This window comes from Dermacentor variabilis, chromosome 6 (genome assembly GCF_050947875.1).
Source record: "Dermacentor variabilis isolate Ectoservices chromosome 6, ASM5094787v1, whole genome shotgun sequence".
In the NCBI taxonomy this organism is placed as follows: Eukaryota; Metazoa; Arthropoda; class Arachnida; order Ixodida; family Ixodidae; genus Dermacentor; species Dermacentor variabilis.
Window position 1 is genome coordinate 816,972 of NC_134573.1, and position 23,712 is coordinate 840,683.

The window sequence follows — 23,712 nt, forward strand, 5'->3', positions numbered from 1 at the left end:
ATAAATGCTTGACTTCACGGCGTCTCTGGCCAACATGGAGGGACTTCAAGTGGGACCAGAAATAAATGCATTCACAGCAAGAGTGAGCTCAGCCTTCGTGAAGGTTGCTTGCTGTGGGGTTCCCGAATCCTCTGCTAGCCAAAGTCCTGACTCTACTTGATGCTGCACAGCCTGGGTTTGAGAAAAGCAAGACAATTACTAAAGGTCACGTCTGGTAGCTGGCAAATAATGGTTACATTGCTAAGAGCATAGAGAGTTGTGCTACCTGCAAAGCTTACCAGCATACATGAAATCAAATCAAATCAAATCATGTTTATTTTCCAAAGAACGTTTGGAAGGAGGCCCGAACAAAAAGGGGAAGCTAGTCCACTTGACGAGAGTTCGGGTGGAACGAAGGTGCACCTCAACACATTCAGTGTACGCCCTGGCACAAAGCTTGATGTTGATTTTAGGGGCCCGTTCATGGGACATATATTCCTTGTTATTGTTAACGCCTATTCAAAATGGTTTCAAGTCCAGTGGCATCAACGTCAGTGGATGCTTTTATCATAGCGTTTTGAATAGCATTTGCTCAGCATGAGCTGTCGGATCTCATCATCTTCAATAATAGACGTGCCTTTGCAAATGAGCAATACTTAGAATTCCTGACATGAAAGTTAATACATCACATGCTTGTACTGCACTGTCATCCAGCTTCAAATGATGGTATAGACTGTCAAGAACACAATCAAAAACAGGATCCTTCCTGACCCAGATTTGAAGGTTCTTATTTCAGTACAGAACCACACCATATGAGGTCACAGGCAGAGGACCATGTGAAATGTTCATGGAAAGCATATTTAAGACACCTCTGGATGTTCTATCCCCAAGCCAGTGCTGCTGAGACAGCTCTAACCAGAAGCTACAGGGTGACTGAGGGTGCCATTCATCTCCACTGCTGAATTGAAAATAACTTTTGTCAAGTGGGTACCGGCGTGTGTCATCGCAGGCTGTTCATCAGCTCTAGTCTGGCATAGGCCACCTATGTCCTCCAATCTGGGCGAGCCACTGGACCACTGGACTTCCTACAGCACAAAACGTAGACAACCATCCGTGAACTGTGCGACACACTCAACTGGCTGTGCCTGCAAACTAGTGCCACAGAGGTGACTACAGTGAATGGGTCATGCAACTCTAAGCAGCAGCCAAAAACTCGAACCTCTCTGATTTTTAAAAAAACTTTTTGTATGCAAAACAAATAGCGACAAAGAAAAGGAGCAACACAAGGAGGAGCGCTTACATACAAGAGAAATTGTGGAAGCTCACTGGATTGCAAAACTAAAGAAAAAAAATGCATCAATCATCTCTCTGTTTCATTGTTAGATAAAGAGAATTCGCTCCTGTCATCATATCTTTAACGCATTTTCATCTCAAGTGCTTGTTTTATGCGCTTTGCTGTTTTTATGTTGACTGGGTAGCGCTGATACGAGGCATTTTATCACAACTGTTATATGTGCTTTTAGCGTGTTATGTTGACTGGATCGTGCAGATCTGTGGGTATTTAAGCAGGTGGTTCTTTGAAAATAAAACCACTTGTTAAAAAAAGAAGCGCCTGTCCTTGTGTTGCTCTTTTCTTTGTCCCTGTTTGTTTTGTGCACAAAAAGTTTTTCTAAAAATGAATCTGTTCCAACTAGGCCGACTCACAGTTATGCTCTCCGATTTCTTTTTAAGTATTGTGGGCATGAACACTAGGTCCAAAAAAATGCATTCCCAATATGGGCAAAGATCTACAAGGCAGTTTTTTTTTTCTGCTTGAGTGCCATTGAATTCTGTCTTTAAGACAGAAATGATATACACCATGTTACAATTGGCCAGTGGGGGTAGTGACTTTGTAGCCTCTCCTGCACCGCTCTGATGAATCACTTCGTGAAGCTGACATGTATCCCCTTGGACAGACCTGCGGTGACAGCAGGGTGAGACATGTTTGCCAGATTGAGTGTTGCTGCTTGGTTCACTGTCGATGGGAGCAAGTAACTCCTAGAAAAGGGTGTTCTACAGCATTTTCTCGTGGACTACGGCAACCGCCACCGTCGTTTGACAGATGCTCCAACTAATTGTTGCATCATCCCAGGAACCAAGACCAGTTTGACTTGAGTGTGACAATCATTATCAGTGAATGTCCCCACCTTTCTGTGTGTTCAGTAAACAAAGGTGCGGGAGTGAGTGTATGACCCTCACCCTCAACACGGGTTCATTGAAGCCTTTGAACGCTCCGATTGAACGAAGGTGGAACGGCAAATTTCCGTGGCCTAGGGATTTCATTTCATTTCATTTATTGAAGCATTAAAGGCCCGGAGGCATTACATAAGGCGGGGGCAAACAAAGTGTGAGGAACTCATCATGCAAGAGAGGGAAAAAGAGGAAAAAAAGATAGACGAAGAATGGAAAAGGACACAACGCTCAGGAAGGAACCGAGCAAGCGGCACTATCATCAAAATCACTGTGTAAAAGAAAAGACTACTAAATACAACAAAATACATACTACTAAATACATACAATGCATGAGAATGAATCACTAACGATTACTTAAGAGGGGTCAAGTAGCAAACACATTTTAAACAAAACAGTCTAGGGGAGGTGGATTGTTAGTTACTCATGGAAAGTTGTGTGGTAAGCAGTAGAAACAATACAGTCGGGAAGAGTGTTCCACAGCGCTGTTGAATTTGGAAAAAAAGAATCCTTCATCGAAGACATGCGGCACTGAATGTGTGCGATTGCACAGCTGTGGTTGAGGTGGGTAGAGATTCTAGGCGGGGGTTGTAGTCGAGGGTGACTGGCTATTGGGTGATAGTAGAAAGAGTAAAGCACGCAGAGACGCGAGATGATACGACGTGATTGAAGACTGGGAAGATTGAGTGGGCGTTTTAGTTCAGTTATGCTGGTTTTACTTGAGTAGTTTGACATGATAAAGCGTGCAGCACGATTCTGAATGGCTTCCAATTCGTAGGTGAGATATGCTTGTGAGGGGTGCAACATAGATGATGCGTACTCCAGTTTCGGCTGAACGTATGTCTGATATGCAAGTTTTTTAATAGCGGTCGATGCAGCTTCAGATTGCGACGTAAAAAAACAAGTGTGCGCGAGGCGTTTGCGCATATTGTTTCAATGTGAGTAACCCATGATAATGACGATGTCAAGTGAACATGTAGATATTAATAGCAGTCTGTTCATAGTTTTTTTGGTTGAGCTTATGTGGTACGCGTAATTTGTGATGCTGCGCTTATGGGAAAAGGGCATACATTGGCACTTATTAAGGTTAAGAGGCATGAACCATTTTTCACACCATGAAACGATAGTGTCTATGTCTTTTTGCAGGTCACTGGAATCACCAGGGTTATGGATGGCATTGTATATGACGCAGTCATCAGCAAAAAAGACGAAGTCTGGTTTTTGTGTTACTATGGAGTCATTGATATATATTAAAAATAACAGGGGGGATAAGCCTTCTCCCACCAGATGTAACATCAGAAAGGTGTGAGTCATGATAGTTAGCGGATGTGTATTGTACGTGACCTTTTAGGAATGTTCGATCCAAGTAATCAGTGATGGGGGGATTCCAAGAGTAGATAATTTGGCAAGTACGTGATTGTGAGGGACGCGGTTGAAGGGCTTCAAAAAGTTTAAGAAGATGGTGTCAATTTGTAGGTGATCATCCATGTGTTGCAAGATTTAATCGGTGAATTCAGAGAGCTGAGTTCTGCAGGATAATAGTTTTCTAAAATCATGCTGGTATGAATAGAAGTTAATTGATTCAAGATAGTTCATTAGATTGGTTGCTATGGTATGTTCCAGCAGTTTAGACGGGATACTGGTTGGAGAAATTGGACCATAGTTACATGCTTTTGTTCGATCACCAGGTTTATGGACAGGGATGACCTGAGCTTTTTTCTAATCGTGCAGAACTTCTCCAGTACTGATTGATTGTTGGAAAAGTAAGCTTAGTATTGCGCTTGACAGGGAACTGGTGTATTTAAGTAATTTGCTGCTGATTTGATCACAACCAGCCAAGGAGGATAATTTTAGAGCCTGTATTAGCCCAGCTATTCCATCAGCGTTAATCTGGATATCGGGCATTGTGGTCAGCGAGTGGTATGGTAATTTGTTAGAACTGAAGTTTATAGCAGGGGAAAATACTGATGCGAAGAAGTTGTTAAGGGCTGTGGCACATTTTTCAGTTTCAGTTAGTACGTTGTCGTCATTTGATAGCTGGAGCTGAGTTTGGCTTTTAGGCGGAGAGATAATCTAAAAGAATTTACGAGGGTTAGACTGAGAGATTGATGAGAGGTCAGTTGAAAAAAATTTGTTTTTGGAAGCTTTCAATTCCTTAATCTATTTATTGACACTTAGTTCGTACCTATCCCAAGCACTGCGGTTATTAGCTAACTTTGCTGTCCGATAATGGCGTTTTTTCTTATTAAGTAGACGTTTTAGGTGTTGCGTAAACCACTGGTTATTTTTGTTGGTATATGTAAGGATAGTAGGGATATATGTTTTTAATGTTTAGCATTGTGTTTTTATATAATTCCCAATTGTTGTTGACCGAGTGAGCAGAGTATGACTGTCGAAAATCTTCGTAGAAAAGTGCAAGTTCGTGGTTAAATGCGTTGAAGTTAGCTTTCTTGTAATCAGTGATTAATTTTTGCATGGGGGCTTTCTTTTTTATTGGCAATGAAATGCTGATATGAAGTATGCTGTGGTCGCTAAAGCCAGGAAACAAACTCACATTTTTTATGTTTTCCAAGCTAGATGTTAACAAGAGATCCAGGGTGTTGTTGCCCCTAGTTGGGCATCTTATTGTTTGGTGGAGGTTAGTCTAGAGTTAATTCAAGAAACAGTTTGGGTTCACTATAGGGTGTTTTGTTGGGTACTGAAAGTAGTGGCCAATTGATGCTGGGATGATTAAAGTCTCTATAAAGGAAGATAGGTGCAGCGGCCATATATTTCTTTATTTGTTCCAAATAAAGGCATAAGAAATCGCAAAATGAGGGGTTACTATCTGGTGGACGGTAATACCTGTGTCACACGGGCACATTTGGAAGGCTTTTCAATCGACGGCCTTCGAAACGACAACTCTGCTGACTCAAAGGAGTTGTCATGCTGCTACACGGCACTTTTGAAAGGCCGTTGAGTGGTTCAGGCGTGTCTCGCAAAATTGTGTGGCGCTGCGGATCTTTATTATCGTTTTCATGTTGCGAAAAGTTAAACAACATTAAAACCACTTAAAAGCACTATAATTTTTTTAATGTTTGTTTATACATAAAGAAAGGCACATGGAGTAGAGGGAGAGTGTGCTAGACAACATGGAGGAAGAAATGAACACAGGCACGTTGCTGTTGTTGAGAGTATGTGCAGTTTGCACATATCAAGTGGCAAAAATACTTTATTGAACAATTAATAACACTCATATATAGTATTTTTAGAGCATTTTGGTTTGATTTGTTCTTTCTAACCTTGAGTACGAGTGCACTGTGAACGAGAGGGCATGTTCGCGCGGTTTCCGCTTCTGTTGCTCAAAGGCCGCCGAGATTTCGATAGAGTTGTAGGGTGCTCCATTGACTCGATAGACTGTTGACTCGGCGGCCTTCGAAACCGCCCGTGTAGCAGCTCAAACTTGACCTTTGAGTCAACTATCGGTTGGAAGGCCTTCCAAACGTCCATGTGACACGTGTATAACAGATTCCAAACACTATTTTGCCAATTGTACTGTGCAGGCTTACCCATGTTAGTTCGATGTTGTCATGATTTATCAGTGATGATGGTAAGCTGTCTCTAGCGGCAATTAGTACACCTCCCCCTTGCCAGAGGAGATTTAAACAGACTTTTTTGGCTCCTCAGTGTGCTTCAATTCAGTCATGCTAGTCTGATAAGAGGTAATGTGCTCCACTCTACATCTAGATATTGTAAATAAACCCAGTACTCCTTGTTCTCTATGACAACACATTCCTCCCTTCAACAATGTCTTTAGCGTGGATGAGTTGGACGTTGGCATGGGCCAGCTACCCCTTTTGATGTGCCCGACACAAACTCTTATAGCGGAATAATTTTTAAAAATCAAGCTTAAGTCAGAAAAAACAAACAAATTTTGTCTTATTAACCTAGACATAGTGTGCTTTACTATGCACTATTCCTTACAGCCCCCAACTTTTTTGTATGTATATAAAGGGACAGAAAATGCAAACAATAAGTCAACATGAACTGTTAAAATGCCATTCTAGAAGCCATGCTTGGCTTGTACCAAGAAAATACTTGGTTTATTAGAAAATCGCATGTGCGGAGTCCGAAGTTCACTCAATTCAAGTTGCCCACCTACGTGCAAGAAGTTGTGTCGTTGCAGACACCATTACTGCCCTTTGCTGCCATCGGTCAGTAAAATGGCGGCCAACAGCTGGCACGTCTTTTTTCTTTTAAAGTGAAGCTTTCTTTGCCTCTTCCTTCAATGTTTCCACTGCTGCTGCTGCCTTGCACACTGCGTCGGGGGGGGGGGGGGGGGGGAGGGTGCTTGACAGCTCGTTACATTGGTGTGGGAGACAAGATAGGCGATGTCAACCACGTTTATGTAGAGGGGAGCCACAATGACCTGTGGACGTCGTAATTCACCGTGACCTCACCGCCCCCCCCCCCGCTAAAGCATTGCAGGAGCTGCGGCCGTGTTCACACTCAACAGCAACTACAGTCCAGGGAGGAGGTAGGAAGAATGCTGGAGAGGGGTTAGAGAGAGAGGAAGAGGCAGGGAATGGGTACAACCGGATCCCGCACCGACGCAGTCAGGAAGCGGGTGATTAATCTTACCCCTCTGTGCTTGAGGCAGTTCACCTGACATAACATGGAAGAAAGAAAACACTTTGTTGAAAAGCATTGCTCGTTTAAGCTTTCTTTAGCAAAGGAATGAATTAATCAATGACATGTCTCTGTTCTGGGCCCAGAAAACTTGAATTGAGCATGGCAAAACCCTTCATAAATAATTATTGCCAACATAGATGTCTTTTATGGCTTAGTCATCGTCAATGTTGGCTTGCTATGGTACATAGAAACCAATGAGCATGATGATCCACTATGTCTGCAGCCTGAGGCGTCACTGGGTACAGCCGCAAAGACCGGGGCAAAACCCGACATGGTGCACCAGCCGGCAATAGACCCCAGTGAGTGCCTGTAGACAAGCGCAGTGTAACTGTAGTCGCGTACAAGCACGATAACGCTACTTGCAAGAAGGTCAGCTTTTCTCTTGTACAAGTAATGACCATGCACAAATCACAGGGTGGTACGTATGTACAGGTTGTCTACGATAAGAGGCAACGTTTGTGGCTTGTGTATCTAAATAGAAATGGTCACTTCACATTTAAGCATCGTAGTCATACCACGGATCGAACTCTGCGTGATGAGATGGTCCAGTTACATAAGCAGAAATTAAGAACTTGTCTTGGATCACATGATTGACAGGCAGGCTGCAATAAGCCGCAAGAAATGGAGACGTCTCAATATGTCCTTAAATATTCAAAGTCTACATGCCATTGCCCCAGACATAAATGTGGATTGCTCTATGCATCTCTCTATGTGTACATTGATGCATATCTCTATGTGTTCTATGTGGACAAACACAAGTGGTGCACGCAAGGTAACATTTCACATCATGACTGTCGAGTGCTGTCAGAGAGAGAGAGAGAAAAAACATTTATTCGGACCATCGAGGTGGTTGCTTTTGAGGTCGAGTGGGTGGTGTCCTCATTCCAGAACTCCACTGGCCATGGCTGCTCGACGTACTTGCTGGACGAGAACTTCTTGTTCCGCCAGGGTATCGCTGGTCAGCTGTACCTCCCACCGCTCAAATGACGTGCTAGGCGTCTTTAAGTGTTGAGGTTTGCCCTCGCACCCCCACGAGATGTGAAAGAGTGTAGGGCGTGTGTCGCCGCACCAGGGGCAGATGCCGCGATGTGTATGTGGGGAACATTTTACTGTATCTGTGTAGGTTTGGAAATGTGTTGGTCTGAATAAGTCGGAGAGCTACGGCATCTTCAGTGCTGAGCTTTTTGTGAGGCGGAGGATAAATCCTGCAGTTGAGTCGCTGTATCTCGAGTCGGTCGCAGTAATTGGATGGCAGGGGCATGAAGGTAAAGGGTGGGGATTGATGAGACGATTGGTCTTGCCCTGCTTGGTTGATTAGTGCTCGAGCTAGGGCGTTCGCCCTTTCGTTCCCCTCCAGACCTGCGTGGCCCAGCGTCCACGTGATTTGATGGTATTCTTGCAGCCTCGAGCCTAGAATCTGAGCTGCCAGCAGCGGTGTTTGTCCGTTCGTAAAGTTATGGCAGGCCTGTTGCGAGTCGGTAACGACATGGACTTCCCTGCCTACCCTGTCTTCTTGCTTTATTACCAGCGCCGCGGCTATGGTCTCAGCCGCAGCTGGGGTCTCTGCCCTTACGGAGGCCGCGAGGGTCAAGGAGTTGTCCCTCCCGTTCACGGCGGCTACCGCGAAGAGGGTACGCCGCCACGTCCACGTACATTACGTACGTGGACGTGGACGTACGTAATGTACGTGGTCCTTGCGTCGTCTTTCGTGGAGTTCATGACTCATCTGCTTCGGTATTGGGTTCGCCTTGATCTTGCCTCTGACCTCAGGCGGGAGTGATCGTTGCCCATCAAGGGCACGGAGCTCCGTGGCCGTTCCGGTCCGGTGGAGGATGGCTCTGCCTGCCGCCGTGTTCTGGCTTCTTGTAATTCGTTTTATAATCCGCGAGATCTGGTTGGTGGCAGACCTTAGGGTTTGGATGGTGTGGGAGGCTTTCAGGTTGCTCTGGATACAAAAACCCAGAATCCTAGTCTTATTGCCTTCCGTTATCTTCTGGTCCTCAAGATAGAGGTCGATAGGGCCGGGGGACTTGTAGATTCCTCCTCCGTGCACCCGGATTACCTCGGACTTTTCGGGCGCACAACGCATCCCGCTCGCTGCCGCAAATCTCTCCACGGCCGTTGCGGCCTCTTGAAGGGTGGCCTCTTTTCGCGCTAGGGAGCCCTTGGTGGCCCAGAACGGGATGTCGTCTGCGTACAGGGCGTAACCTAGGTCGGGGATCTTCCGCAGCTCTTTGGTCAGCGCTAGCATCGCGACATTGAAGAGAATTGGGGAGATTATCGCCCCTTGTGGTGTTCCTTTGTTCGCCTTTGTTCGGCACGTCGATCGTATCCGATCAAGTCTTGCCTATTCCGATGGTTGCCGTCCGGCCCGTCAGGAACGATTTAACGTAATTAAAGATGCGCTCCTCGCAGCTGATGTCGTTCAGTCCCTCGAGAATGGCCTCGTGGGAGATGTTATCGAAGGCCCCTTTTAGGTTGAGTGCACGCAGGAGGTGTTCTCCTCCCTTCGGGATGCCCTTGAGAACTTCTTCCCTTAGGATTAGGAACGCATCTTGAGCAGAAAGTCCCGGCCTGAAGCCAAGCATGGTGTGCGGGAAGAAGTCACCTTCCTCTATGTAATGTTGGAGGCGGGTTTCGATGACCCTCTCGTACAGCTTGCCGAGGCACGAAGTCAGCGAGATGGGACGCAGGGCGTCGATCGCGGGCTTCTTGCCGGGTTTGGGAATGGTCACGATTTCCGCGTGTTTCCACTCGTTCAGCACGTGGCCCTTGCTCCAGAGTTCCTCGTTTAGGTATTCGGTCAAGTCCTGGATGTGCATCGGGCTCAGGTTTCTAATCATGGCATTGGTGATTTTGTCAACTCTGGGAGCAGTGTTGTGCTGTGAGGCTCGTGCCGCGGTATACACCTCTTCCTCTGTGATGGGAGTGTCCAGTTCTGGTCTTGGTTCTCCTTCATATTTTAAGAGGCAGGGTTGTATGGGGTTGCTACCCAGGTATCTGGTTTTTAGGGTGTCAATCCGATCCTGGTCATTTCCGGGGAACTTGTGAGCGATTTCTAGAAGCGTCCGACTGGTTGTCGATTTCGCCTTGTCCGGCTCGATCAGGCAACGTAGGATGGCCCACGTCTGCGCCGTACTCAGGGTACCCTTGAGCGAGGTGCAAAACTGTACCCAATTTTGCTGCGTCAACTCGTTTGCGTAATTTCTGTGTAATGCTGTCAACATTGCTGCTAAATGCCGTCAATGAATGCAAACAGCACAGAAAGCTTACCTAACATCAATTCTTACATTGTGTGGGATCTGTGTATTTTTCTTGTTTTTCAAGCATAAAAGCAATAGCACGGCCAGAAACCGAGTGAAGACACAGTCAACAGCATCCCAAGGCATCGCATGGATGCAGAATTTTCTTGTGCTTGCATAAATACTGCTTGTCACCTGAAGTTCAGGTGGCAGCAGGCTCATTACCATGTGATTACACTACACACACACTACTTGTGTGACACTACTTGTGTACTTGTGTGATCACACTATCACTTGTGTGATAGTGTGATTACACACTACTTACAGGTATGACTCGCTGTCCGATACCGTGGTACCAATTTCGCGATAGCTAGAAGTTAACCTGATAACATGCGCGTCTGACAACCCCTCTGCTGCGCAACATACACACATCGAGCCTTCGTACCTAGCTTTATCATTTACTAACATTCGTAGTATAATTTCTAAACGCACCGAAATCGTATCGTACTTGGAAAATAGCAACTGTGATAGTATGGCACTAACGGAAACTTGGCTCTGTGACGGCGTGAATGACAGCGAAGTTTTTCCTGATCCGGAGGACTATGTCATTTATCGCCGAGACAGACATAATCGAAGGGGAGGTGGTGTCTTGCTGGCAATAAAGAAGCACATCACTTCGTTTATAGTACCGATACCCTCCGCTATTGAGATAGTGTGGGTTTGTATAACATCGACACTATCAAAGTCACTTTACGGAGTGTGTTACAGGCCTCCTGACAGCACTGATAACTTCGTTTCTAACTTGCGTGAGAACCTTACTGCTGTTCGTTCTAAATTCCCTAAAGCTGATATATTCATTCTTGGCGATTTTAATTTCCCGGACATAGATTGGCCTAACTTAAGAGGCAATTCGCATGCATCTAATGACTTTGTCCAGCTCATCCTTGATTTTTCTTTTGAGCAACTAGTCTTCCAACCAACGCGCATTACTAACGTCTTAGACCTTGTTCTAACAACAGCACCTAATAGAGTTAGCACCATTTCAATCATTGATGGGTTCAGTGACCACTCGTTATTAGAATTTACAGTTCGCACACCTTCATGTACACGTAATCTAACAACAAAACGAATATTTGACTATAAAAGAGCAGACTATAATGCCATTAACCGAGATTTACAAAGCTTTTCATCTAGATTTATCGCAACATTTTCTCAACGATCAGTCAACAAAAATTGGTGCCTGTTTAAAGAACAACTACTAGGTTTAGCAAATAAATACATACCTCAGATCTCATTTCGCACCAACTGCTCCAAACCATGGTTTAATAAAACTTTGAATGCGTTAAAAAACAAAAACGTTTATACAGGGCAGCCAAAAGTGTCAACACGTTAGGTTCGTGGAATAAACATAAAGCCTGCGAAAAAGCCTACTGCAGTTCCCTTCGTCGTGCAAAGCATAAATTCTTTTCCGATGACCTTCAGTCACTGATAAAAAATAATCCTAAGAAATTCTGGAAAACAATATCTCCTTCAAACAGCACTAACATTCCCACACTCGTGGATAGCACTGGTCTTCCCATACCGCGAGAGCACTGCGCATCTGTATTTAACAACTACTTTCTTTCCACGTTCACAAAGGAAGACCATTCCAATATGCCAAAGATGGCAGACTCTGATTACCAATATATGACTCCTATTACCGTAACAGCCGCTGGAATCGCTACTTTGATTAGCAATCTCAAATTATCGAGTAGTTCCGGATTTGATGCCATCAACACGAAAATCCTAAAGAATACAGTAGTCCCTTCCAGTACAATCCTTAGTCATATATTTCAGCAGTCCCTGTCAACAGGGGAGCTGCCGAATGATTGGAAAGTTGGCAAAATCATACCCATTTTCAAGTCAGGTGACAAGAGCGATGTGAGTAATTACCGTCCTATATCACTAACCAGCGTTCCCTGCAAGTTACTCGAACACATCATTTTTAGTAATGTCGTTCATCACTTAGAATGTAATAACTTCTTTTTTAAACATCAGCATGGATTCAGAAAAGGCCTTTCATGTGAGACACAACTAATTGAATTCACTACGGATCTTTTTCAAAATATGGACGACAATGCTCAGACTGACTCAATATTCATAGACTTCTCTAAAGCATTTGATCGCGTGGCTCACTGTCGCCTCATTTCTAAACTCTCATGCTTAAACCTTGACGAACTAACAATTTCTTGGATAAGAAACTTTTTGTCTTTTCGAAAGCAGTCCACTGTCATTGACCAGTACTCTTCCCCTTTTAGTAACGTAACATCAGGCGTACCTCAGGGAAGTGTCCTTGGACCCTTACTCTTTCTAATTTTCATCAATGACTTGCCATTTAACATTACATCCAGTGTTCGACTATTCGCAGATGACTGCGTTATCTACCATCAAATCCGCTCCCCCGCTGATCATATTGCTCTTCAACGTGACCTTCAATGTGTCACTAACTGGTGTTTGGATTGGCAAATGACCTTAAACACTAACAAATGCAAACTGATGACATTTACTCGCAAAAAGTCCTACTCCATTTTCAGTTACTCACTTGGCAATAGTATCGTCGCTCGCACATCTTCATACAAGTACCTTGGAATTATTCTAACACCTAGCCTTTCATGGTCATCCCACATTGAGAAAATAACGGCTAAAGCATCGCGCACTCTCGGATATTTAAAACGTAACCTTCGCAGTGCTCTTTCCCTCACAAGAAAGATAGCCTACCAAACATTAGTGCAACCGCAGCTCGAATTCACAGCTTCTATATGGTCACCTCATCAGGCATATCTAATCCATCTTCTCGAGTCGATCCAAAACCGTGCTGCACGTTTCATTGCCAGAGATTATAGCCCATTTTCGAGCGTAACTAACATCAAGCTGTCGTTGTCGCTTTCATCTTTGGAATTGCGCAGGAATATAGCATTACTTTGTCTTCTGCACAAAATCATGCATAATGTACGCCCATCTACTTTACCACTCGTTCGTCCCTCCCGCACATCTAGACGCCTGCATAATCATCTCAGTTTCCAACGCATCTTCGGTCACACCAATGCATTCAACTGCTCAGCTTTGCCACGTGCGATTGCACTGTGGAATGGTCTTCCTGATAACCTCGCTGACATTAATGACCCATTAACCTTCAGACAAAAAATCACTGCATATTTTGCTAGTACTTAGCTAAAAACAAGTATCTGTTCAGTTTTGTTACTTTTAACTTCATTGTTATTTATTTATGTAAGCATTTGCTCTAAGCTTGTTTGCTTACTGTATACTAAAAGCTAACACCTGTTCGTTTACCTTTCTTGCTTTTTATCTTTGTTTACTTCGCGTTCTTTGTTTATTATTTGATTCTCATTTTGTTCATATTTATGTAACAAAAACTATGTTTTTGCTCCGCATTTGTTATTTTGTTATCTGTACCGCCCCCCTCACGCAATACTCCTTCTGGAGCCTGTGAGGTATATGAAATAAATAAAAAAATTAAAACAACAATGGTGCACCTGGCTCAATCCAAATTAGCTCTTGCTACTTGCTCTCCTTTGTGACACCAAGAAATAGATTGCAAACTCAGCCTTTGCTTGGTCTCATTTCACACAGAGTACAAAGCACCTGAGGTCGGGCATGTGCCATAGTTTCGAGGCCATTGAGCCACGAAAATGTTTTCATTTCTAGCTGTCAGCTGGTGCCACTTTGTTTACTGCTGGCAGCATGAAGTGAATTTTTCTGGCGACGAGGGCACTTTTCAACTACATCTAGAACCACCTGGTTAAAACGTTCACCTCTTGACCCATTTTAGGTTTCTTATAGTGATAACTCTACTGCTCCAGGTACAAACTCAGAAAACGCCTGGTTCTGTAAATCTGATTTTCAAGCTCAGCCAAGGTCAAACTGGAATGCGCAGAGCGCTGACAGCACTGAGCAGCGTCTGTGTGTTTTCCCACGGTAATCCCATCTCGTGTGGCATTGAGGGGCGACACCTGCAATGCTACTGGCATGCTCGTCACGCCATCCTCCCGAGACGCCTCCAGTGCAATGCTAAACCATACTATCGGTTTCAGTGCTTTGCCTTCAGGCAAAACTGACAATTTTTTTAATAGCTGTACTATTGTATTGATTCAGACAAATATAAAACTTTGTTGCAAGTTTCTTTTTGTCGTTGCCGTGCCCATGTACATAGCTACCCACAGTGACATGCAACAGTATGACAGATTCTGTCTATTGAGTTGCTTGAATGTCGCATGCATGTGGTTGCATGTTTAATATGAGCTTTGTGAGCCAGGAAAAACAATAGCAACACTATGCAATACAGAAACCAAGAAAACATGAGTGAGTGAAAACACCCTTGGACCCCCGCCGCGTTGTCAAGGGTAACCTGAATCAGTTCTTTTAGCTAAGAATTGAATAGAAGTAGACAAGTAGCATTTTCTTGTGTTATAATACAGTGAAATCATATTTATTAATACTAGTTGAGTACAAGTGAAAAAATGATATAGAGGAGTTTCTACGTCATTGGGCTAGTACTAGTATGTCCCGATGAAGTCAAATCATCTTCGATTTGAAACTGAAAGGGTGTTATAAAATTTGTATTCTAATATGAATACGGTCCTAGAGAGCAGCTGGCAGCGTGTCTTAACCAGAGCAGCTCAGGCAATCTCGAGCTCGCGCCTCCCGGACGACTGGCGATGTGTCTGCAGCGCCGGGCATTCCTCTTCACTACAATCGCCCCCCATAGTTTTGGAAAGGAGCCATCCCGGCGACTCATAGTGAACACAGAATCATGGGGTCGTAATACGGCTTCAGGCGTTGTACGTGGATGGTTTCACGACCACGACAGCGTTGGTCCGTAAGCGCCATGACAGGCTCGACAATATAGTTCACAGGCGATGCCTGCGCTACAACACGGTAGGGTCCTTGATACTAGGATACAAGCTTGGATGAGAGTCCATCAGGAACGGCGGGAACGTAAAGCCACACAAGGGAGTCTGGAAGAAAGTGACAGTGTGGGTGATCATTATCACGTCAAGACTTTTGTTGCCATTGGTCGATGGCTGTAAAGGAACAGGCGAGCTGACGGCATTCCTCTGCGCGGCGGGCAGCTTCAGAGATGGGCGTATACGGATGAGTCGGGTCTGTACGGAAGAATGGTGTCGAGGGTATTCGAAGGTTCGCGGCCATACAAGAGGAAGAATGGGGAGAAGTTTGTGGTCGCCTGTGGTGCACTGTTGTAGGGGAACGTGATGAATGGCAAAATGAGGTTCCAATCAGTGTGGTCAGAGGCGATGTATTTGGAGAGCATGTCGCCAAGGGTGCGGTTAAATCTTTCCGTTAGACCATTAGTTTGAGGATGGTAGGCGGTGGTGGTGCGATGAACGATGCGACATTCAGCAAAGAGCGCATTTATGACTTTGGAGAGGAAGACATGTCCTCTATCACTCAAAAGTTCGCGAGGTGCACCATGACGGAGAATACAGTTTTTCAGGAGGAAGGATGCTATATCACGAGCGGTGACAGCAGGCAGAGCGGCTGTTTCTGCGTATCGAGTCAAATGGTTGATGGCGACGACTATCCAGTGGCTTCCGGAAGCCGTGCTCGGAAGGGGTCCATACAGGTCAATGTCAATGTGATCGAAAGGCCTGGCAGGACACTGGATTGGCTGGAGGGGACCAGAGACATGCTGAGCAGGAACCTTGCAGCGTTGGCACTGAGGGCACGACTGAATGTACTTGCATGCAAAGGTGTACATGCCACGACAATAAAACCTGGAGCGAAGCCGGGTGTACGTCTTGAAGACAGCTGCATGTGCACACTGCGGGTTAGTATGGAAGGCAGAACATATTTCACCACGAAGATGTCGAGGTATGACCAGCAACCACTTGCGGACGACGGAGACATAATTCCGTTGATAGAAAAGTCCATCCCGAATTTCGAAGTGAGATACTTTACGGCGCGAAGCTTGAGAAGGTGAACGAACATTCGACGGGTTTGAAAGGAAGCGGATAAGAGTACTAATCTAAGCATCCTTGCATTGCTCCGAAGCCATGTCGCAGCCTGCAGGGAACGAAAGTACTTGGTCAACGGCAGAGAGGCAGGCATTGCTTTCGGTTGACATGGGCGAACGGGAAAGCGCTGACGAGCGACTTCAGCACGGATGAACTCTTTTGTCTGGCGCAGGAAGTCCATCTCAGGAGCCGTGGTCATGCTCGCGAGGGTTTTGTCGGACACAGGGGGGCACAGCATGAGAAGATGCTGTCTGCAGAACTCGTCGAAACTGGCAAAGCTCAATGACCTGAGAAACAGTGCCTGGGTTTTTTGGACAGCAGCATATGAAAGGCATCGTCTTGTCCGCCTCCGCCATTGTCAGGTTGACACGCCGGCAGAGGTCGACGATGTCCTCTATGTAGCTGGTGAACGTTTCACCAGTTTGCTGGATCGGCTTCATAGGCGTTGTTCAGCGTGAAGTTTGCGCATGCCAGGGCGGGCATGCTGGTTTGTGGTGCTGGTTTTGAGGCTAGTCCACATGCGGAGATTGGCTTCGTGGTTTTTGAATCACAGCTTGGCGACGCCCGATAAGTAGAAGATTGCATTGCCAAGCTTGAGGGGATTGTCCCATTTGTTGGTGTTGCTGGCGTGTTCATACGATTCCAGCCAATCTTCAACGTCTTTCTCATCGGTGCCGCTGAAGATATCAGGATCCTGCTGACGCTCGGCACCGGCACATACGATGGCTGGAGTAACTGGTGGGGATGTCGGGCTGAGGTCGTCTGGCATGACGTCTGGCAGAGTTCGGGTGCGTAATTCCAGGTTGGGGGAAAACCGCAGCCCCTCCACCAGAATCTAATATGAATACGGTCCAAGAGAGCATCAGGCAGCGTGTCTTAACCAGAGCAGCTCAGGCAATCTCGAGCTCGCGCCTCCCGGACGACTGGCGATGTGTCTGCAGCGCCGGGCATTCCTCTTCACTAAAGTATATATATGTTGTCCCATTAAATGTTTCTTACTACTAATTTGTGAGTGGCCTGGAATGAGTACGTAAATGGTAGGCTAAAGTAGGAGTGCTGTTATTTGCATAGAACTAATTTAGTTAAGCCAAAATAGAACTGCTTTTTGTGCGCCTTTTTACATTTGTCCATTATTGCTTCATCTCAATTTGAAGAAGATGCCAAGGGTATGCAAGAGAAAGTATCCTAAGAGGGCTCAAACATGGAACAGTTTGATGCTGGATTCTGTGAGACTTGTGTGTGAGAAAAAGAAAAGCATGAGAAATTTGACAAAAGCTCTTAAAGTATCAATTATAGCTTGGGTGAGCTGTAAACAAGTGCCAGAGATGTGGTGGGAGTGGCAGTATCCTTTTGAAGTACAACCTGGTCTGCGGAATGGTCTTCAAAGCAGAAGATGAAGTACTCTTGAAAGAATATTTGCTAAAGGCAAGCAAAGTGCTTGATACGCTTACAAGAATGCAGATTCATGCACTAGCATACCAGTTTACAAGAGCCTTAAACAGCAAGTGTCCTACGTCATGGGAAGCAGCCAACAAGTTAGCTGGAAAAGACTGGTTTATGGGATTCATGGACCACCATCCTGTGCTATCCCTTATCAGTCATGCTACAAAGCATCTACGACTGCAGCAAGCTAACTCCAGACCGCATCTACAATTGAGATAAAACAGGCTTCACAACTGCACACAATCCACCAAAGATTGTTGCATCACGTGGAGAGAAGCTAATTGTTCAGGTCACATGAGCGGAACGAAGCCAGTTGCTCTTGTGTACTGTCGATACTGTAGGAAACGACCTGGCTCTGGTATTTATTTTTCTGTGGGTGAGATTTAAAGATTGTTTTTTTCAAGGGTGCCCCAGCCAGAAGTTTTAGTTTGGCAAGCAGGTCAGGATAGATGTCCAGTGACCTGTTTCTACTGGCATTAGAGCATATAATATAGTCAGACATACAGAGTGCTCAAAGGAAGGACCCATTCTGTTAATTCTTGACAATCATGAAAGCCATGTCAGCATCAGCACGGTAAACAAGGCCATGCAGAGTGGTGTCATCCTGTTTACCTTTCCACCACACTGTAGTCACTGCTTGTAGCCCTTGACGTGTCCATATATGGACCATTAAAAAAATCTTGGTACATCGCTGCTTGCAATGATCGGCTCGTAAACAACCCAGTGCAGACAATTTCCATCTACAATATTGGAGAGCTAGTGGGATCCGTCTACGTACTAACGGTGACACACACACACACGCACGCATAAAAAAGCGAGATCTCTTTCAGAAAACTGGTATTTGGCCTTTTAATAGTGAGCCTTTCACTGTGGATGAATACATGATGTTGTAACTGAGAGACCCAAAGCATCCTGCAATGGAGAGAGATTGCTGCAGACAGACATCAGTGAAATGAATAGCTCAAGCCTTTTAGAAAATGTGTCAAATTCCGATACAAACACCAGCACTGTTCAAAATGTCCTCGCAGATGTTTTCACGTCCACGGTCAATAAAGAAGCATCGACATCAAGTTCTTCTCCAAGCCGAATTTTTTTCAAGCGACCTTCGGCCCTACCCTAAGGCTTCACCGCATAAGACAGGGCAGAAAGATAGGGCTATCTATCAACTTATAACTAAGGTGGTACTGACTACACGCGTCCAATTTCTCCCATGGCATGTCCCACTGCACCCTAAGGTAAGGGTGGAACGGGACAGACTTTAGTTGTTGGAATTTGTTTTTTTACATGTGCCGTAGGAGTGCTATCAACCTTGAAATTTGTGCAGGGTATTTTGGTCTCTGTTGTAAGTCATCTAACATCTGTTTGCATTCAAAATTCATAACCAATTTTATTAATGAAAGTGTCCCATTCCTCCCGACTCTCCATTACAGCTCAGTTTACCACTGAGATCTTGACAGAAACACAATTTATGCAACTTCTGGAAAATTCTCCAACACTTCATGGTTGTTATTTTGGACAACACTTCATGTCTTTATTTGGATATAAGACTGTCAGAAGTACTTGACAAAACAAGTCTGACGTTTTTATAAGGAAGCGCCAGATTATGCTTCTTGCCTGCAGCATAAATGCATCAAAAATAAAGTTGTGGCCTACAAAGGATAATGCATAGTAAAGCACTATATGTTTAGATTAATGACACGAAATTTCCACTTTATCTGAATTAGACTTCACTTTTTGTAATTTTTGTCTTGCACATCATGTTCTGCCTTAAAGGCAGAACTCAAGTGCTGTTCAGGCCGACAATAATTTTTTTTTCGCACACAATATTTGGGAGTGCATTTTTTTGGACCTACTAAATGGACGCAATTTTCAAAAAAAGAATGGGAAGTTTTCGACTGGTACGTTTGGTGTGGCATGTGACTGACAGAAGAGACTCCTGTGATGCCTCGGAGAACACTCAACGTGACGCTAATGTGGGAGAGCATTTTCAGTGGCCATCCATTTGGTGGAAGCACCAGCAGGGTGCGCAGTGTTGTTCCTTTATGGCTTGCTCCACACCCCTCTGTACCCTGAGAGTAATAACCTCTGGCCATGTCCAATATAAAAGAGAACACCTGATTTGGGTTCAAAGCTGTTCAAAGCTGAGGAAACCTTCCATGAGCAAAGTTCAACAGGAGTGAGAAAGAGAGAGAAGTAAACTATTATTCACCCTCACTCTCTATAGACTGTTTTATTATGGGTGCTGCCATTTTGACATCACAGCGCCGTCTATCGTTCGGCGCCATGCTTGTATGTGCGATCTCGCTAGAGGGTGCACCGTAAGCATGCTGTTGATGACCAGTGGCAAGTTTTCGAGTTTTCCTGAGAGGTGTCTACAAGTTCTTGTGATTGGGAAACTTCTTAGCATTTCATTACTCAGATTTTAGCTTGGAAGTAGCTGCATTATCGAACGGCTATGGGCCTACAGGTACTGCCACAGCGCTGCCTGCAATCAGAATAGGAGGCGAGTCAAGTCTGGTCATTGTCGATAGGTAACATACGTGCAATGTGTTATTATTGTACGTGTAGCCTTGAACTCTATTAAGGTATCATTCAGGTGACAACGATCAGAGGTGTCTCCTTGTGCCCTGCAGTGTGCCACACCAGCGTACATTTCAATACAGGTAACTGCGATGCTCCCAGGAAATGCATTTTGCTGGCCTTTGTGCTCCTAAAATTTTTGCGGTAAGGTTTCCTAAGCATTGTTTGCCTGCCACCCTGGACTGGCTTTACAAAATAAAGAACTGCAATGCAACTTGACTGGAAGGACCATTAATATGAATAAACAGCCTAAGAACAGTGGTAGCGAGTATGCCAGAATCAACCAGGTGCATGCGATGTGTTGAAAGAATGTGCGCTCTCTTATGTCTCAAGTGGTGCTTGTGCAAGGGAACCTCGTGACTGGAGCGAGCTGAAAAATGAATAATTAGTCCTTACAACAGCAACTTTATTTTCTGAGGTAATGCGCGGTGTCAGCCAGACAATTTCATGGCGAGAATCGGATGCACAGGAGAACCTATGTGAATTAGGGGTAGCCGGCACATGTTAGAGAACGAAAAAGAACCACCTTCATTTTCTTAGTCGGCAGGTACTATTTTCGTGATACATACCAGGTCAACTTCCATGAGAACGTTAGTTACCGATCATGATAATCTTAGGAGACATTTGAACGGAATAACCTTAATGTACATGTGAAAAAAAATGGTTGACTTCGGCCATTCGCAATAGTTGACCAACTCGAATGTGCACCTTTCGTTATATCCCAGTTTGATCATGGTGCCGACTTCGTCGCCATGCGCACACTGGAAACAAAATCTTCTGAGCATCGCGACGCATCTGATGGTGTCAAGTCCTTTCTGTATATGCTGGCAATCTAAAGTGTACGCTTGTCTGCAACTGCACCTGCAGAGTCCACGAAGTTGCCGTAGCAGTAGAAGCACTTCACGTTTGCTTCCGACAGTTCTTAAGCATGAAATGCTTTTAACTCCCCTTGTCGGCGACCTTCAAGTGACCTTGAGCCAGAAGCCAGAGCCGTTATCTGGCCACTCAGACGAGAACATCCGGGCAACCAGATGAGACCGCATTATCTACTATATGGTTACTTCTCGAACAAGTTAAATATATTCTGCTCAAGCTGTAACTTCTAGTACGTTGAAGTTTTATTTGTCATTTCCAATAGGGCGACGTTGAAAAGGCAGATAAAGGGCATTATACACTTGATTGTCATCTTTTGGCCCTGAGTGCTCGTTTCATGCCAGCGATCCATGAGGTCTGCGGCATGTGGCACACCGGCAATGTCTGGCACATCGCGACTGGCTGTTTGACCGAGATGAGACTTGCAATGAGGTTCTATGACAGCAAACTATTGCGTCCATATGGACCAGTGCACAGTATGGCGTGGTGCGGTGTAGTGTGGTGGGGTGTGCCGTTGAGAACACGCACTGCACCCATTTTAAGATTGTGGCTAGTGTCGTCTCCAACCAATCTGCTTTGCCGGTAGTGATTTCATGCTCACAACTATTCTTGATTGCGGTAGAGCCAGGATTCTTTTTCTTTTTTTGCAGCCGAATATAGAGCAGTGGTAGCCTGTTGACGTCGAGTCATCTGACATTGCTGCAAGCACAGACAGAACACGTTTGAATCGCACTAATTCGCAATGAAGCCACTACCGTTCTAAGCTGCCGATGGGAGAAACGGCGATCCGCACATACCAGTTTGAGGTGGAGAGTGACGTGGCACGCTTGTTTGAGGTTACGTTCCTTCTTGCCGATAAAATGGTCTATATATAATATATATTCAGTACGAGAACTACATAAGCAGGTAGCCGTGAGTGAGGTTCTGACTTGCATGTTTGCAGGAATCCAACACAGGTGAGAGTTGTGCAAGTTGTAAGCTGTGTAAGTTGCGGATAATGCGACCTGTATGGGTGTCAGTTTGTAGTGCATACATTCTTATGAAAAAAATGGGTTGTGATCCTGCCTTCGAGCGTGGGCTTGCCTTCGAGCGTAGTGGCTTTGGCTGAAAAGTGTATATTTTCACCAAGGCTTCGTAACATAGCCTACACATGCAACTGAATTTCTGCTAGAGCTAGTTGTCCTTTGTTTTGCTAGTTGTGCCATAGCTGTTGTTGTGCATTTCCATTCAGAGGGCATTCTCTGCATTGAGGAGTGCATTGAAGGACCAGAGCATCCTTGCCTCCCTGGACAAGAACACGCTTGACAAAGTCAGCCTAACCTGGGACTTTCTTGCTGGGAACATCACCAAAGTCATTGAGCAGGTAGGAGATGTTGGCTTGTTGTGCTGCTAACATGCATGCACTGATACTTCCTCATTGTCATGTTTACTCATGTAGACTGGCCACGGTCTGGTTGTTTCATTTGGTCTGTAGGGCTGATTGGCTTTTCACAAACAGTAAATGTGGTAGGCATAGACGTAAGTCTGAGCAGTGAAGTTAAATGTTTTCTTAATGCCAAGATGGCTGGTTAAACCCCGTGGCTACTATTGTACACCACTGGTAACTTAAGGAAGATCATGAACCAACACAAAAAACATGTCTGCAACAAATATAAGCTACAACGGATTACTCAAAGTTAGTCAGTTCTTTCTTTAGGAGAAGCAGACAATGAGGTACAAAGTACTACACAGCAGTTGTAGAGAGAGGGCTAAGAATATTTGGATCCAAACCATTGGAAGCAAAACCCTTGGTTTGTTATAAGAATAAAAAATGGCAAAAAATGTTTCCTCACCTTTTTTGATGGTCCTGTCTTGCACCGTATAAGCCTTCACTTCATTTCATTGTCATGTGCATGTTAAAGTAGCTACTAATTAAGCTACCCACAAAACCACTTACTACATCAGCTTTTTCACACAATGTAAGATAACTGACCTTGCTGTGAAGCTTAGTCACATAAAAAATTTAGTTTGCTTTCAGGTACTGCGCTACATATTTTTTCGTTTTCTTAAAATGTGGCTGTGCATTAGCTAGCTAGGTTGTTACTACATAACATGCAGCCCATGCCCAACTCGCTCAAATAACCTGAGTAGAGCTTACAATGGTTCACTCATTATGTGCATCCTGTGCAAGCTTATATTTTATATAGGGAAAAAGAATAAAAATAGAACATTCATGTATGATGCTGACAGCCTCAAACAGTCTCAAATCGATTGTCCTTGTTTGCTGTCATGACTGAGATAGGGAGCATGCCGGTCATGGTACTGATTAATCTTTTGTGCACTTCAGTAGTGTATTGTGCATTATTGAAATGCTGAATAAGGTATGTCTAAGTAAGGGTGCAACAGATTAGCCACCCAGCCCGGCTAGAAAGTAATTATTTGATTTCAACCTAAATAAGGTGCCTTATCAGTAATATAAATTATTATTTGCTTTCATATATTCTTTTAAAAATCTGATGAGTATTTGTCCGCGTAAGGTGAACATTATACATGTATATTGCTTTTAATGAATTATACAATCGCTGCTTAACCTTCACTTCCTTGCAGCATCAAGCTAACTGCTTATATAGAACATATTTACACATGGTAAGAACTTCACTCATGGCTTAGCACATCTTTCATTT

General features: G+C 44.6%; 1 protein-coding gene and 2 pseudogenes across 1 annotated transcript in view; all 3 read left to right on the forward strand.

The window, feature by feature from the left end:
* LOC142584535 (uncharacterized) overlaps nt 1–23,712 on the forward strand; it is a 714,262-nt gene that overhangs the window by 13,526 nt on the left and 677,024 nt on the right. The window contains exons 2-3 of the mRNA XM_075694643.1: nt 22,281–22,412; nt 23,636–23,674. Of these exons, the coding sequence (XP_075550758.1) occupies nt 22,281–22,412; nt 23,636–23,674 (171 nt within the window). The remainder of the gene's footprint in view (nt 1–22,280; nt 22,413–23,635; nt 23,675–23,712) is intronic.
* On the forward strand, nt 17,311–18,023 carry LOC142584478 (uncharacterized; annotated as a pseudogene).
* On the forward strand, nt 18,046–18,858 carry LOC142584479 (uncharacterized; annotated as a pseudogene).